Here is a 17,788-nt window from a genome sequence, read left to right on the forward strand (position 1 = left end):
TTACCATGAAATAATAATGCAAGCGGGAGGGCTAACTCGTTCTTCGATGAGGGGCGGCCGGCGCGATTGGTGCAAACTAAATTATATAATCGATAATTCTCGCCCCCCGGTTGTTAAACACTCTGGTCTCTCGTCATTCCACGGCCCCGCTACCCCTGACTGCGTCGAGCGAGCGCTTAGAAAGCGAACAGAAGTAAGAAGGCCATCATGAGACAGAAAAGACCCATGGCCTCGGAGAGGGCGAAGCCCAAGATGGCATATGAGAAAAGTTGCTGTTTTAACGATGGGTTTCTCGCATACCCGATGATCAACGAGCCGAACACTGATCCGATACCGGCGCCTGTAACAAGAAAACAGCCACATTATAGATACGTTCAGAGTATCGAATGCGATTTGTTACGCATACCTGATCCGGCGACTCCGACGGTGGCAGCTCCCGCTCCAATGAACTTAGCCGCTGAATCGATATCCCTGTTGATGACTGAGGTTTGGATAGAGCGTGCGTTGAATGGTACTACGCTGAATTGAGCTGGCTGGATTAATGGAGTAGATAGAACGCTGCTGACCGGTCGTACGTAGCAGGTGTTCATGAGCTGCATTACATAAGATATGTTGAGATAACCTCCCTTGCAATATTACATAATGGATCGGTGTTTTAGGGCAAAGTCTGACTAGTTAGGTAACGATTCGGCTGATACTCACGGCGTTCCTGAGGAGCGGGGTGGCGAGTTTGGCGGCGGACAACATCTTTGCGGTGACCTGAAATATAAAACAGTATCGTAAGTGTCTAGCGCCGGCGTCGATTGTTACGTAACATAGACAAGAGTCGCCGGGTCGAGGGGCGCGCGCCCTCGGAGGCCGATTCGAGCGGCGCTCGTCCCTCTCCGCGCTTCTCCGAGTCGACGACGGCGAAGACTTGCGATGGACGTCCGGCCGCCTCGGGAGGCCGGTCGCCGATTTTCACACAATTAACTGTCATATTACAAAACGAAGCGCGGGGATCGACTCGGAGACGAATTCGGGGACCGGCGGCGGTCCGAGGCGCTCCGATGGCGGCTCGGGGCGGAGATGAATGACGATTACCGGAGAACGACGACGAGCGACCTGCAGAACAACTTGGGCGCGAGTGGCGGCAGATCGGCGCGACGCGGCGCCACCTGACACAAAAATCGTAAAGAACCCCAACACGCTCACTACTGATCGAACTTTCAACATTATTTTACAAATTATTCAATGAAAATATCATTGTTGCGCATTTTTTTAATTGCACAAATTTTATTTGCGAAATTACTAACAAACAAATCGATCAAATTGGAAGAAATCTGTAATATTTGATTAAATAATAAACATACGTGTATATAGACTTCAGGTATGGCATTTATGGGGAGAGGGGGGGGGGGCAGGTAAGAGTATTTGCCACCTCTATAACTTGGCTAGATAAATGCGGTTCAGCGATGTTTCCAGACAAAAATAGGTAATCTTTTGGATTGTTGAATTTGTAGCTACCAAATTCAATGTAGCAATCAACTTACATCCAATGAATCAATATTTATCAGAAATCCATTCTTTTCTTTAACGGTAAAAAACGCTTTTATCGCGAGTGAACTGGCCCTTTTTATTATGATATGCGTTATTCCTACCGTCGAGTTACATATAGATGATGAACTCGATAATCCTTTTAGCTAACGAGTAGTATTCTTACCAATAATTATTTATTTAAAATAACACCATCGAGCTTTGATAGGTAAACCTAATGCGCCACGATGGCGAAAATCATAAAATATATTAAAATTTTAAAAATACATACAAATATCTACATATATACGTATACATACATACACATACAACTAAAAACATGATAAAAAAAGATACAAATCACCTCAACTGGTATACTTTGTCTAGGGTGACCATTTTTCGGGGATGGAAGGAGTGGGTTATCTTATAAAAATAGTTTTAAAAAGTATTCCTAATGAAACAAATACTAATAAAATAAAAAATATTCATTATTAACATATAAATAATTTAATTGGTTTAATAAGTATTTTGTGACGAATGAATTTTTTAAGGACTTCATCACAGTTTTCTATTTGCTGCTTGAAGTAGTCCTCACATGTATTGCATTCGAAATTACACTTTGTTATAACTTCGTAAACTCCAATGCTTTATACTTTATAGCAAAATGCATATTAATTTCCAAAATATAATCATTTTTCTTAAAACGATTTCGAAGCCCCTTTAAATTTGTAGGCCACAGAAATGTGCCAATGTTGCTATGCCATAATCCGCCACTGAATATTCTCTAATAAAATGAATCATGCAGAGAACATCTTCTCTTAATAACCAATAATTCATTGTTTTATAGTTTGACAAAAATTAAAATTTACTTAATATTCGTGCAATAAACATTTTTATTCAATTCAACGATGATAAGGGTAAATAAATTCTGTTAATTTTAGCCGTCAATACGCTTCAAATCTCCTATTTTTAAATTAAATTTACTTAAAAGGCTAATTAACATTTCGAAAATAATTAATTTATTTTCCGGAATGAAGAATTTACGATTTTATTTTTACTTCTGGAGATCCATGATTCAGTCACTGCTTTCACGTTCACGACACTTCACGGCAAAGGACGGAATTAAAACGAAAAATACGAAAAAATTGTCGAATGAACATTCGAACATGTGTTTTGGATTACAAAAAGTCATAAAGTTATAAATAGCGAATGGAAGTTGGAGGATACTTGTACTTGGCAAAAAAAACGTATCTGTTTGTCGATACCCGAATACGAAAACGACATCTAATGCAAAATTATGTTGGTTTACAATGTTGTACATATAAAGCTCTGAAAATAATTCGATCTGTATGTGAAAATATAACATAAACTAAATTTATTTTGCTAATATACGAATCTCAAATTCCGGGATATTTTCCGGGAGACATATTCGTGCGGGACATGGAGTTAGAATCCGGAACGAATGGTCACCCTAGCTTTGTCACATACAAACTGAACCAAATCCCCATATGTACACAAGTAAATGTAAATAGCATATAAATACTTTTGCGAGTTGACAACGAAACCTATCCCAGCGCTCCCAAAATGAAAGCACTAGATAAGAGGAACGGATAGTACCCGTATTCCTTCAAGTATAAATACCGAAGGAATTTTCTAGCCTCAATTCATTACATTAACTCATTACGCCTGAAATCCATATAATAGAGCTAGCTTCTGAAAGAAGAGTGCGAAATATTAAAGTATTACAGAAGTAGCGCGCATTTATTTAGATAAAACCGAGCATCTTTAACGATCTTCTGTGAGTCTCTGTAATATGCAGGGTGAATTTCCAGTGGTTTTCGAAAGTCACATCTAAATCTTTAGTAAAGGAAGACCTGTCTAGAATATATCCACCGAGAAGGTAAGATTATTCCGCCGGCATCAAAGACTTTTAAATTTAAAGTGTGCGACATATCTTTACACTGAAAAGCAATCAGTTATAGCAAGCCCACTTTCATACAAAAATAAGAATTGAAATATAATCCCATCTTGTACTAATTACTCCTTATGTAGGATTTCGCGAAATTATTTCCCAGATCGATTATCAGAACACATTCTCGTAACAATGGATCGTATTATTTCTAACTAAATTCTAATAAAATCTCTGTTTCCAGTTGATTTAAGCGCGACCACATTAAGCCAAATTCTATTTAGCTAGGAATTTTTCTAAATTATTGGTTCTTGAGACTTATGATATTTAACTTAAATAATAAAAGATTAATTTCATAAAAGTGAGAAAACATATTCGGCAAGTATGAGCTCCAAGATATAACATAATTTCATTTTCAGAAATGTAAGGTATTATAGATTTCCGAATTAACTGAGTTTTGTAATATATGCCCATTATATGGTAAAAAATTTGATTGTATTTCAATTTAAACTCTAGTTGTTCTTTCGATATGTATTGTTTAAAAAAGAAGACCACTTTTCAAGCAAGAACTTGTTAAAGATACCAGAAAATAAATTGATAGAACATGTTTTTTCACGAAGATTTGGCGATCCACTTTTTGAAGATATTGATAATGCACTAAGTGAGCTACAACTTGAGATTATACAGACACGGTTGAGATTCATAATTAGGGTAAGCCTTATGATAATGATATTCGATTTTTGTGCAATATTTTATTTGTTGATAAATAAGATAATTTTTTGACGTTTACGTAACGTCACAATGGGAATCGAGAGTGTGTGGGTTCACTGCGCTAAAATATCGATCGAACCGTGGCGCTGCGATCGCCCGGCGACCCCAATCCAAGCCAACTACTTTTTGAACCGAATAAAATGAACAAAGGCTAATTTTGCAAATATTTGGATGGGTAATTGTCTTTTTCTAATATTTATAGCAAGTCATGACCAAATATGATTTTATCAGGTCGTTTTTCAGCGATCAGATGTCGGCGGTGTCGGTGCGATTGTAGCCGCAGTCAGATCGCTGAGCGCATGCGCAGTGGCGGCGTGTGCTGCCGGCCATGGCGATGTTCTTCGATAACATGTGCCATTTCAGCAGCTGCGAACGCACTTACGCTACCCTTTTCGAGCTCATCTATCACATAGAGACGGTGCATATAGGTAAGTTGAATTACAGAATCGAACCGGCGCGGCGGTCTTATGTCTCTGTGCCATATGACAGGAGACAGGACCAGTATAATATATTTCATTTTACCCACATTAGCTCTTTTCTTACCCTCCGACGACTGAAAACACATATTATATGTAAATTTTGACTCAGATAGATAAACATTTATATATATTTTTTGCTATTTATTTTAATAGACATACCCTGAATTAATATGTCGGCTTTTCATAATATCTTATAGAATTTTAATCATATTTTTTATATCAATAATGGCATTCTTGTTGGGTTTTAAGATTAGATTTAGTCAGCCTGGTAAAATAAAACCAATGAAACAAGCCTTTTCCCTTGCGAGTATAATTATTAAAATTATTTAAATCTATCGTTTTATTTAATATAAATATTTTACTTATATTATGTATATTTTTTCTACTTACTTTTTTATATTTATCATTATAATAAGTCAATTAATGATTTCTTAAAATAATATGCTAGTAAAAAATAATCTTATTAAAATTGTTAAAATCGGATTCGGAGTCGGTAAAATTTTAAACGAAGCCACAGCTCTGATTTTAGTAAAATATTGTATCATTCTATAAACCGTATTTCTTAATAAAAATACCAAAATATCCCTATTATTAATAAAAATACTTGTGCATATAATACTTAAGGCCCCAAGCACTAAATCTAGATATATTTATTTTATGTGAATATTAAGCTGGATGATATATGTACATGCTGAATAGTAAAGCCACAATCTAGAACATTATATCATATATTTAATGTGTCTTGACCACTTTACCTCGTGGAACGAAATAAACACGTAATATTTTCAAAAAATTGGGCAAAAATATGATTCACATCTGTATTTGATTAAACTATAGATTCCCAAACTTAATTTACACATCGCCCACTTTTTAACGACAATTTTTTTTATCGTCCACCTTTGGAAATCTCTATTTCTATCTCATTTAATAATAAACTGTAACGTAGCAATGCCGTAGTATTCGTAATTTAAAAAAATCAACAAATAAGTCAGAACAGTTTGAACAGTAGGTACCTGGAAAACATGATTACAGAGGCCACATTCAAAAGATCCTAAAACGCATTATATATATGCAAAAGAAATTTACCTTATTATGAATATAAAATGCCTAAAACATTTTCGCACATTCTTTTTTTTAATAAAAACTTTTTGTCCATTTCTCTGGAGCCAGCATAACCCACTGAGATTCGTACATTGCCGGTGGGTTGTGAGATCTTATTTTTGAAACTCGCGTTAATTTACCGTCACCAAAATGATCATTCATCAACAAGGAAACAAGACAATAGCGTAAAGGATGGGACCACACAAAAGCCCTAATATTTCTTTGTTATGAAACGGTCACAGAAAAGAATGTATCACCGAATGACAAATATTCCCGTTATACATACACAATTCTTCGATCTCAGAGATATCCATCAAGCAAATATCACTCTAAAGGAGTATACTTATTTCGTTGTTTCTAAGAAGCGAGAGCAGCGATTGGCTGGGTGATTGCTGCATGACTGTGATTGGTCAGCAAGCTTTGTAGCCCTGGATACCTAACCCTGTACTCCGATGAGGAGAAGGCAGTCACTCGCAGACTCCGGTAGACGCTCGCACCAGAGAGGAATCGACTTTACCATACGAGTACCGTAGCAGAGAGGGATCAACTTGCGCTATACACCCATTGCCATGCCACCTACAAGACCTCTGAGGATCAGCCACCAGCATCATCCCTCCGCCAGCTTCTCCACCACTGCTCAGAGAAAACATCGCGCCCATCATAGTCTGTCGCAATATGTAATATAATCTAATAAAATTCTCGCTAGTTTCCACCTGCGTCTCACTGGCTGCAAAGTCACACCCCTTTGGGTCACAAACCTTAAAGAGTCGATTATTTTATGGTTAACCTTTCGATCCATGCGAATTTTGATGAACACTTTGCTTTATGGATAAATAAAATCCATTCCATATTATATAAATATATCTGTGGGAGTGTACCATAAAAGGGTCAAGAATTCTATTCAATTACATTTTTTCATGTTTTTTTGCTGTGCCATAAGCAATTTCCGAAATTTTCAATATGATTTTTTTTATGTTTGATTTTAGGTGTGCTCTTAATAAGGTTTTTTAAAGTGGTGTTCCGTAATATTATTATAGAGGCCCCAAATATTAAACAAAACTAAAATGAAACTAAAGAGATTTTTTAAGTTTTTCAAAAACAAAATCATTAAAAACGCATTTTATTTATGACAATTTGTTCATCTGGATAATCCAGCCCTGATTGAGTGTTACTATGGACTTCTGATATGAGAGTATTGGTCAAAGTGTATTAGGAGGGCGCAAAAACAATTATCACTTCTCCACATTCACCAACCAACTTTTTCAGATGACCATTTTTAGCTCTCGCTGGATCCCAGAATAAACAAAAATTTCCAAAATGACCTTTTTTTGGTGTCTTCATTTGATATTTTCAAAATCTGATCACAAAATATGATTTCAGGTGACTTTCTTTTTATTGTCGGGTCAGCCCTGACGACATCACAGTAAATTGTGTCATTATAGTGTAGATATGAGAGTCGCCGTAGTGCATGGCTAGTGATACATTCTTAGAATAAGCAGAAAATAAAACAAGTATAATAAAATTTCATTTTTTTCCACAACGATGAGATCCATAAAAGAGCTATGATTTATTAAAATAGTAAAAAATGATTTTTACGATTAATACGTTACTCATTTAAAGCAAGTTTTAGGTCCGAAATAATATTTATGAATTTTTCAAGTCGAAGAAGTGATCGTTTCGTATTAAAATTGTTATAAAAAGTACTCTAAATACTTAGTTTTAACAGCTTATGTAAATGTTGTTACAGTCGTTTTTATAATTCTTTACGGCTAATTGTGACAAGTAGTTATATTCAGTGGCGTAGCTATGAGGGGGCGGCACTTGCTTAGGGGCGGCATATTCGCGATGGGATCGTCAGTGTCTTAACCCTGAATGCACTAAAACATATATAAATCCACGAATAACAAGAGATTAATAAAAACCAATTTATTATTTTAAGAAATGCTGATTTTATGACCCTGCAAAAAATGTACGGGGGGGGCAGCAATTTTAAGGATCGCCCTGGGCGGCACATACCCTAGCTACGCCACTGGTTATATTATTTATTTTTTTAATACTTTTGACGTGGATTATTTAACTGATAGGCGCTAATATGTTGCTCTAGTGTCTATGAAGCTCAATTTGACAGTTGCGAAACTTCCATTGGCTGTTCAAACCCAAACCTAACCTAATGAAAGTTCTAAAATTAATTATGCTTTTAAAATTTTTCCCAATAAAAGAGCGCCAAAAACAATTATCCCTTCTCAGAAGTCAAAAATTCACGTCACAGTGGGAACACTCTTTCCTGAGCGTTCCCACTGCGACGGTGCTGACACGCTTTTATTGCTTTTGACGTGAATTTTTGCCTTCTTAGAGGGGATAATTGTTTTTTGTGCTCTCCTATTGATCGAAATTCGGTTTAGATATGCTCTATTCGATTCTCACTTATTGAAAGTTGTGATATTGTTATTAAAAGTCTTAATACAAATGCTAGTTAATCGAGCGTTTCCACTGCGATGGCACGATTTTATTGCTTTAGATGTGGATTCTTATCAGGGACTTCCTTAAATTTTACCAGAAAAATTAAATACTATGAATCTTAATGAAATGAAAATTACCTTGAATTTTACCAGAAAAATTAAATAATGTGAAACTTAATGAAATGAGAATATTAAAAAAGAAACGACCACTGACTGGTAAACTTTTGCCCCCCCCCCCCTCACCTGAAAACAGCTGATATAAGGTCTCTGAATACAAGACAGGCTACAATTTTTTTCAGTTTAAATGTATTATGTACATTATTATAATGTTTTTTTTATTAGTTTTTTTATTTTATTTTTAATATTTATATGTAAACTTAATAATTACATATTATTTTTTTGGAACCCTTTAAAAGTTCATATTATTTTTTAATTTTACCTCAAACTTTGCTTATTAAAATCACCTGCTTATATGGGTCCAATGTGTCCCGGTTAAGCGGAATCGACTGTATTACGATTACATTAACATTTTTTATTTACAGATTTCGATCCGGAGGTATTGAGAAAAAAAGAGGAGTCGCAGCCCACGAGCATACCGTTGAGTCTCTGTTGTAGATTCTGCAACGAAACCCTCTTAAAAGAGTATGCCGCCATGCATTCTGACGTTCGTCGCCGGCTCGCTTCTATCGTCAAGCCATCTTCGGTCAGAAGCGTCACTCCTACGGGTACGGAGCCTAAATCTCGCCGTAACCTTTCGAGAGACTCACGATATATTTTGCTCTCAGGGAGCGAACTCGACGAAGAGATGCCGAGCGCCCAATCGGAAGACAGCAACGAATCGTGGACTGTCGCCGAAGAGTTTAGCTCTGAGTATATTCTACGGTACGGTAGCAGGTACACTTGATTACCGGATTTAACATGTCGGTTTGATTAGCGAGCTAAATCGATGCTTATTCTCGTTATTGCAGTAGGAGCCTGGCAAACAGCGGATCGAACAAGGAGTGCGAGAAACCGTTTGCATGTCCGGTTCCGGGGTGTGACAAGCGGTACAAGAACGTCAACGGCATAAAGTATCATTCCAAGAAGGGTCATACAAAGGAGGGAAAGTGAGTATTTGACTGTTATCTGTTAAGGTCACGCTCGGATCGTGGCCTCAATTGATATATTTGTGATTCGATCGCAAAATTTGCCATCAATATATAAATGAGGCTATCTGTGTGTTAGTAATTAAATCGACTATGATATATTGTTACAGAATACGTAAGGCATACAAGTGCAACTGCGGCAAGAGCTATAAGACCCACCAAGGGTTGAATACGCACAAGGCGAACCACCATTACCATTCGGAGCCGACGTCCCCGGCCGCGTCTCTCTCCAGGCAGTCCATAAAACCGATCTCTCTGCCGGTGATGAAAGCTCTGCAAGGCTATGTCGCCTCGTCGCACAACGGCAACTTCCAGCGCCAGATATCCGACTTTTCCTATCTGCAGAAGCACCCTTTCGGCAACTACAACATCAGCATTCCGCCGCTGTTCGAGACTGACGATAAACCGAGCCAAAGTTCCGCTTACAGAGCGATGTCTAGTCACAACTCGCTGTTGGACCACAGCGTGTTGCCGTACAGCACGTGCGCGCTTACTCCGGCGCCGTCGCCGATGTCGACCGAGAAGTCGATCAGGCTGTCCAGGGACGCGCCGAGCTACATGGGCATCCAAATGCCTCTGACGCCGGTGACTCCGACGAGCGAATCGCAAACTCAATTCGCTCCAACTCCTTAGACTGAGCTGTTGAGTGTGCCAAAGATTGCTTTTCTAATTTACGGTGGCCGTTATATTGACACATTACTGATGGGGTACGCTTCCGCCGCTAATATTTTCAAAGGCGGGCGAATTTAACACTCATTCACAATACTTCATTTTATCAATTTCGCTTATAATCTGACGATTAGGTAACTGATATCGACAGAACTATCTTCAAATTGAAAATATATATACACATACGCAATAAAAACAATAATAAATACTTTAAAAGAGAAGCAGAAATTTCCTTTTCATAAAAATCTGACCCTCGGTGACACACCGAGGTTGTGCCCCGGAAGACAATGTGCCGCTGACTCTCGATGGGCCTTCCAGAGTTTGGCCTGCTATGAACAATTCTGTGGAGGGCTGGCAAATTAAGGGCAAAGCCCAGGCGTTAGGCCCGAGCGATCCTTTCTCAACACCAAATGATCGCAGCCCGAATCCGTCATTATCCCTTGCATCTGGCGAAGGAAAGGGTTTTTTTTTTAATTAATGTAACACTGAAATTTCCATCAGAAATACAGTCATATTTTTTTTTAAATGGCTTAAAATAAAAATAAAAGCTAAAAATATTCGATGGATTAAATGCAATACATTTTATATTAAATTTAAATGTAAAGCCAATAAATTGGCTTTGTACGACTAAAGCCATTTATTTGGCTTCTCACCAGTAATGTGTTAATGTAGGGGATAAGATATTAAGGATTGAGACTCGAAGGAGTACACCTTAAATATGAATTGATTTTGCCAATTAGTGGCCACCGTAAATTAAGATAAGTACTCACTGTTTTTTTTTTACAACGATCTCCAATTTAGTCTTAATTAAATTATTAATATCGTTTGCCAAATATAGACTTGTTTTGTTTTGTTGTAAGTATATAATAGTTTTATTTGCCATACATCAAATGCTGCAATAATTTGACTGTTTTGCATCAAATTGTGCCAAAGATGGTCGTGTATTTAATTGTCTCTTTTTGAAAAGTGATAAAACATGATATTTTCGCGGTAAAAGTCAAACTTGGAATTGATAACAATGTGACGTTAGTTATTCTTTAGAAGGAAGTCGTGAATTATTGGATTGAGAAAATTTAAAGGATCTTGCAAATAAATTATTTGAAAAATAAAAGGCAAATTTACTTTTGATATGCTATGTATGAAAAATTATTTTGGTATAATTCTAAAGAAAGAGTTTATTATGTATTAAATAATATGTCATATTTGTAAATTCTATAAGGACAAGTTGAATCTATTTACAATTTTTGAATCAGTTTTATCCTCTTAATCGTCCTGATGTTATTTCATAGATAACGGCCATGACGCAAAAAGTCATTGAAGTGTTTTCAATGGGAGGGACGAATTTTGACATACCTATATTATATTAATAATAATAACCATAGCATGGCCGTTCAGTGACTGTTTCTTGTCTTCCGCTCTATGACGGGTGAATGTAACTTCAATTTTACAAAATTAATTACCTGTTCAGAATTAAGCATTTTTAATCATGTAATAAAAATTGCCCGGTTAAAGGTTAAATTTTATTTCTAGCAATAGAAAAAATGTATTTTAAATACTATTTACAATGTTTGTGAAGAGAATAATCATTTTGATTAACAAAAAAATGGCCAAATGTTAGGCTTTAATTAAAAAATAAGATGCGATTTATTCGCTAGCAACATTCAGCTTGTCTTTTAGTGTGTATTTATTATATACTTTAATTATCTGTTAGATCAATAGATTAATATTTTTTTGGTAAAAAACACGGCCTATAAATCTTAATAAAAATTTTTGTCAAAAGTGTAAATTATTTACAAAATTACATTAAAAAATTGTACAGCTGTTGCTAAATACTTTTTGCAGGCCTAAAAAATGTTTGTTAAAGACATTTGAAATTTATTAATGTGGTGATGAATTTATTTTTCAAAAATACATTGAAAAAAACGATTTTGTGCCTAAATGTCGATTAACCCTTTGATTGCCGAAATCTGTAATATACAAAACCGACATCATTGAAGAAAGAATCGGATATATATTTATAACATTTAATCTGCGGTTCATTATTGAATATTACTTTTCAAAACAGATACATCTGTGGAGTGGAAAGGCACAGGTTTTCGCTATCTTTTTGTATACAGGGCAAGCGATCCGTTTATAAAAAATGTGACGTTCATAGATTTTTTATTAAATATTTTTATTACTTTTGGGACCCCGCAGATAAAATATAATATATATTTAGATAGTGATCGAAAGTGTTACTCGGCAAGTTCGAAAAGGTGTTGTTTCAGTAATGATATAAGTGTAAGTGATATATTTCTAGTGAAAGAGGATCGTGGATGCTCTTATTTTTAACATCAAAAGCTGAATATCAAAGAGAAGGGTTGTTTAGTTCTGTTGTTATTGTGTCATATTTTTTCCTATATACAATATCATATAAATGAATTAGTTAGTTATTTGCGTTGATTTTTGTTGTTGTTTATAATTTGTGTGATTAATTGCGGAGTGAAACCCAATTCTAGTTATGAATTGGAAACTTTAATCTCATACGAAACGGTAAAGATGATATTCTTAATAGTTTCTAAAACGTGAAAGAAAATGACTGACGGTGTTGTTCTCTTTTTATTTTGTTGTTTATAATATGTATATTATCATTACGTTTTGTGTTATATTTTATATTTTTACTGCTCAATAATATATTTCGGTGCTTAACAATTATTGTACAGGATGGACCAAATTTACGAACCCATCCTCATTTGTTTTAATACTTTATGAATTGATTAATAATGATATTTTTTGAGCACAATTACATGTTTCAATATACACATGTATACGTATATTTATTGATGTTGTGAGTAGAATATAAGTCTTTCATATTATTACCTATATAAATGTGCAGTATATGCAAATATAATATTATATAATACTTCTCCGAGAATATTGTTGTTGCAAATTTTTTGTTCACAAGTCGAGTCCCGAGTTGAACTCGAAAATAATTACACGCGATAAATATGTTTATTGCAGATAGCTCTAATCAGAAATTGCAGCAACGTTATTGTTTCTTATTGTCTCGGTAAATTTATTATCATACTCGTTTTGTATGAAAAAAATTGAAGACTGGTGCCATTTATATTCCGGCTTGCGATATTAGATTGGTAAAATGAAAATTATGTATTGTACAGTAAAATCTTGTTAATTTTCAAAATCTGGGGACCCAAATAAATACCAATGTGTTCGTAATTAAATTAAATCTGCTTCAAAATATGTATAAAAAAAACGCATAATTTTTAAGTCATTAAAATTATACATATTGCATTAGAAAACGAGTCAATGAAAAATATTCATAAAAACATATATATTTAGATACATGCAGCATTAGTCATTTTTATATATTATACATTGGTGATAATGAAATTTTTTAAAATCGAATTTTTCCAAAATTTATGTATATTAATGGTGATGAATTAACAAGATTTTACTGTATTATATTTTTTTAGACGCCGTTGTTTGTGTTAATCTTATGCTGGATTTGGTTTTTAAGTTATATTGTATGCAATGGCAGCTTTTTTTTTAAGTATTAACTGTTCTATTCCTAATGAACGATAATTTTTTCTTATACTTTCGGCCATTGATATGATTAAAATTACATTATATAATGAGTGTCACTCCCTGTGACAATAATTTTGACCATTAAACTTAATCTCTCGGTTTTTCGTTTAGACGTGATTTTTTTTATACGAATCCAACATTTTGATTATATAACCTTTGAAAGTAAAATTGCAATTTGATTGTATACTTTCAACGATTGGTGCTTCTGAGTTTTTAATACGGCGTACGTGATGAATGCTCGCTTCGGCTGGAGTAACTTATGAAATTAGAAGACGGAATTGTACGGTAAAATAAAATATTTTTTATAAACCAGTGATTATTATACTATTATGAATACGTATATATGTTTGTAACCAAATATTTGGAAATTTTACAAAATATTGAGCTTACTAAATCAATTTAAAATGTATCAGTGTTACATCTTATTTTATTCAGGGTTATTACTCTACTTGATGTTGTGTGTAGTACAGAATTGAATGTTTAAATATTCATTAATATAAAGATCATTTAACTGACGATCGCCATACGGATCAGTAGTGTTCTATCAAACTATAATACTTATAATAATTCGTCAATTTTAATGGATGTTGTGTTTTTGTTGTGTAGATGTAACACATAAGTCAATTTTGTGCGATATGTAATGAGACGTGTTCTATATGTGAGAGCGGAACATAATCGTGACAAATTGCATGTGTATGTGTTTTGTAATTAAGAAAATTATGAAAAATATGGTTGTGCTTTTTAGAATTGGATGGAGATTACAATGAACAATGAATAAAATATATCATATGTGTCACTGATTGTTTTATTAATTTTACACAATTAAGCTGAGTAGCAAATCAAAATATTTTCACCATCAAAGAAACTGAGCACTTAAATCTTAAATACGGATTTAATAAATTAAAGACAGGGCGTTCTTCTGGACCTGATTTAATTCCCGTTTTTTTTTGAAGGGTTGCGAAGTCAGTCTCGCTGCTCCTCTAAAATGTATTTATGATCTGATTCTCAAAACATCATCATTTCCTGATCTATGGAAATGCACAAAAGTCACCCCTATTCATAAAAAGGGTGACAAATTATATATAAAGAATTATAGACCAGTCGCAGTGTTGTCAGCTCCTGCTAAATTATTTGAAATAATTATTCATAAATATCTCTATAATCACTTTCGGCAAGTTTTGTTAGACCAACAGCACGGGTTTCGTCCTGCCCGTTCCACTGTTACTAACCTTCTGTCGTTCACCAAAACGGTGACAATTTCTCTCGATGCGAGAATTCAAGTAGACGTTGTGTATACAGATTTTGAGAAAACCTTTGACAAAAATTGTCATAGGTTATTATTAAAAAAATTGTCGAACCTCGGTTGCTCGGATAATTTAACTCGGTTATTCTCGAGTTATTTAAGCAATCCTAGACAGTTTGTAACCTATGGTGGCCGATTGTCAAAAGAATATTTTACCCCTTCAGGGTTTCCTCAAGGATCCAATCTGGGACCTCTGCTTTTTGTGTTATTTATTAATGACATAAATACAGCAATTAAAAATTCAAGTTTTCTTCTGTACGCAGATGATTTAAAATTATATAAATGCATTCGATCTGTTGTGGACTCCTTCTCTCTACAAAGTGATTTAGACTCTGTGGAGATGGGCTTCCATTAACCGTCTGCCCTTTAGTGTCGGAAAGTGCCATACTGTGTCATTTTCTCGATCCCGTTCGCCATCAGCTTATTTCTACCATCTCGGTGGTAACATTTTGACTAGAGAAACTTCCACTAAAGATCTCGGAATCACTTTCGAGAGCAAATGGAGGTTCTCTCTACACATACACGACGTCTGTGATAAATCTTCCAAGATGCTCAGCTTTGTTATGAGGAATGCCTTTCACTTTGACGATCCGTCAGTTATTCGCATCCTCTATGACACCTTAGTTCGTAGCATTCTTGAATCGGGATCCATAATTTTGAATCACCGAATGGCCAAATATTCCTTTTTAGTGGAAAAAAATTCAAAAAAGGTATTTAAGATACCTTTACAAAAGGACATTTGGTTATTATCCGTACTTATATCCCAGCACTTTTCTTTTACGAGCATTGGGATATGATTCGCTGAGTTCTCGCAGAAAGCTGTATGTCGCTAAGCATTTTTTCAAATTACTAAAAGGTGCTGTCGACAATCCAGCTATTCTCGAGAAATTACAGTTTTGGGTTCCGGAACATTTTCGAAAATCACGATCGCGACTTCTTTTGATGACCATTAGGGCTAGGACATCCGCACTTGCCGACTCGCCTATAGCTGTGGCCATCCGGCTCCTTAATACGCTGGCATTACATATTGACCTATTTAATGTTAGCTACGAGGATCTGATCCAGTTTGTATAATTTAATTTTGATATTTTATAATTTTTTGTTATGTTTAAGTATTGTTATATTTATGTATATATACGTTTTTTATGTTTTATAAATTTAAAATTTGTTTTCGACCATCATGGCGCATTGGGGTAACCTGTTAGGCCACAATGGTCTTAATTTAATCTAAAAAATAATATATACCAGTCATTGACTGGCTAAGTACACTTCCAGATTTTTCAATTTTATATAAACGAGCATCGTCAACCGTTCGCCGGTTAGGTTAGGTTCGCTATCTCATTTTTAAACTTAATATAAACCGAACATTCACCGGTTACAATCATATTTTTCTTCCAACTTCCTTCCTGGAGTCTTCCAGTTACACATTGACCTGTTTAAAGTTAGCTACGAGGAGCTAGTCCAGTTCGTATCATTTAATGCATACCTAGTTTCTTAACCGGTGGTCCTTAATCTGTTCTGTATTTGCTTGTATTTGCATAGGGCTATTTAGAAACTAGCTGCAAAGAGGCTTTCTGCTGAACTAAGTGCAGTGATGAGTTACGCGGTTAAGATCATCAATGAAATTCGTAGTCGAGCCTTGCACTCGAGGTTATTCGCGACATTGTGTGAGAGTATGGATTCGCAACATCAACTTCTCTTTCTCCACACTGAAATTCGTTGGCTTTCAAGAGGAAAAGTTCTTATACGATTTGTTGAGCTGAGAGAAGAAATAAAATTGTTTCTTTTAGAGCGAAATTCGAATTTATTAAATTTTTTGGAAGATCAAGAATGGATGGCTAAACTTGCATATATGGCGAACATGTTTGGTCTTCTTAATGAACTTAATCTTTCTCTCCAAGGATTTTCTACAAATATATTCACATTAAGAAATAAAATAGATGTATTTAAAAAAAATGATTTATTGGAGAAGTTGCATACCAAATAAAAACATTGAAATGTTTACGCTTTTGGAAGAAGTTTTGAAAGGTATTGATGTACACTAAAAGTTTATTTTAACTATAATTGTTAACATTTAATGGAATTAATCAAACATTTTAATCATTATTACACCGATAAAGAAGATCCTCGTAAAGGAAATTTGTGGATTCATAACCCTTTTATAGAAGACGTTCACGTATGCTCACTTAGTAATCAAGAAAAGGAAAAGCTTATCGATTTGTTATCTGATGCCAGTGTCGAGACATAAAACAAAATCTTTTTCTCAATTTTGGATTTCCCTAAAAGAATATCCAACTTTGAGTTGTAAAGCTATAAAAATTTTATCTGCATTTTCGACAACATATTCGTGTGAAAAGGATTTTTCAACCATGACACTAATCAAACCGTATGGATGTGAATGCAACGCTTTGTTTTGCTTAAACTACGCTGAAGCCGCGGTTATTAATTATTATAGCAAATAAGCAGCAGCAGAAGTCACATTAACTTCTTCATTCCAAAGATTGTGTTTTAAAACTCTGGAAGATCTATAAATAATACTGAAAACTCATAAAATAATTGATTTTTATTATTTCGATCAAAAATCAAATTTTATGCTGTATTTAATGGATTTTTAAATTATATTTCTTGTTACCGACTGTTTTATTATACTTAAATATGATTATATCAGCAAACTACGTTACAAAATTAATTATTTTGAATAAAAAATCAATTATATAAATATTAAAATTTTTATTCCAATGTTGATGGTCCGCAAAACATTTTTTTTTTTTTTTTTTGTGGTCCGTGGATGTAAAAATGTTAAGAAACTATGATTTAATGCAGTCTAACCTTCGAGTTTTATTTATTTCTGA

General features: G+C 34.7%; 2 protein-coding genes across 5 annotated transcripts; one reads left to right on the forward strand and one right to left on the reverse strand.

The window, feature by feature from the left end:
* Positions 1-1,128, reverse strand: ATPsynC (ATP synthase, subunit C). Its single transcript, XM_088186863.1, has 4 exons — positions 1,084-1,128; positions 703-759; positions 407-593; positions 1-340 (listed from the first exon to the last, which is right to left on the reverse strand). The coding sequence occupies exons 2-4, from the start codon at positions 745-747 to the stop codon at positions 177-179; spliced, it is 396 nt and encodes a 131-aa protein (XP_088042989.1). The 5' UTR covers positions 748-759; positions 1,084-1,128; the 3' UTR covers positions 1-176.
* A 3,346-nt stretch (positions 1,129-4,474) lies between these two features.
* Positions 4,475-14,429, forward strand: LOC148234728 (juxtaposed with another zinc finger protein 1). Of its 4 annotated transcripts, none has more exons than XM_088186867.1 (5): positions 4,475-4,623; positions 8,777-8,959; positions 9,020-9,128; positions 9,203-9,340; positions 9,490-14,429. In XM_088186867.1, exons 1-5 carry the CDS (start codon positions 4,524-4,526, stop codon positions 10,010-10,012), a joined length of 1,053 nt encoding a protein of 350 aa, XP_088042993.1. In that variant the 5' UTR covers positions 4,475-4,523; the 3' UTR covers positions 10,013-14,429. The 4 variants fall into 4 exon arrangements, with proteins under 4 accessions (XP_088042993.1, XP_088042994.1, XP_088042990.1 ...); XM_088186868.1 differs by having other exon boundaries at positions 9,020-9,116; XM_088186864.1 differs by having other exon boundaries at positions 8,777-9,128.
* The last annotated feature ends 3,359 nt before the right edge of the window (positions 14,430-17,788 follow it).

This window comes from Plectrocnemia conspersa, unplaced genomic scaffold (genome assembly GCF_051122295.1).
Source record: "Plectrocnemia conspersa isolate PC_06_02 unplaced genomic scaffold, ASM5112229v1 ptg000005l, whole genome shotgun sequence".
Classification (NCBI taxonomy): domain Eukaryota; kingdom Metazoa; phylum Arthropoda; class Insecta; order Trichoptera; family Polycentropodidae; genus Plectrocnemia; species Plectrocnemia conspersa.

Bases quoted from the DNA above. Each gene is read 5' to 3' on its own strand.
- ATPsynC (XM_088186863.1), bottom strand. From the start codon at position 747: ATGTTGTCCGCCGCCAAACTCGCCACCCCGCTCCTCAGGAACGCC. The intron at 594-702 runs GTGAGTATCAGC...TATGTAATGCAG, and splicing joins CCCCGCTCCTCAGGAACGCC to CTCATGAACACCTGCTACGT. The intron at 341-406 runs GTATGCGTAACA...TTCTTGTTACAG, and splicing joins CGTCGGAGTCGCCGGATCAG to GCGCCGGTATCGGATCAGTG.
- LOC148234728 (XM_088186864.1), top strand. From the start codon at position 4,524: ATGGCGATGTTCTTCGATAACATGTGCCATTTCAGCAGCTGCGAACGC. The intron at 4,624-8,776 runs GTAAGTTGAATT...TTTTATTTACAG, and splicing joins CATAGAGACGGTGCATATAG to ATTTCGATCCGGAGGTATTG. The intron at 9,129-9,202 runs GTACACTTGATT...TCGTTATTGCAG, and splicing joins ATTCTACGGTACGGTAGCAG to TAGGAGCCTGGCAAACAGCG.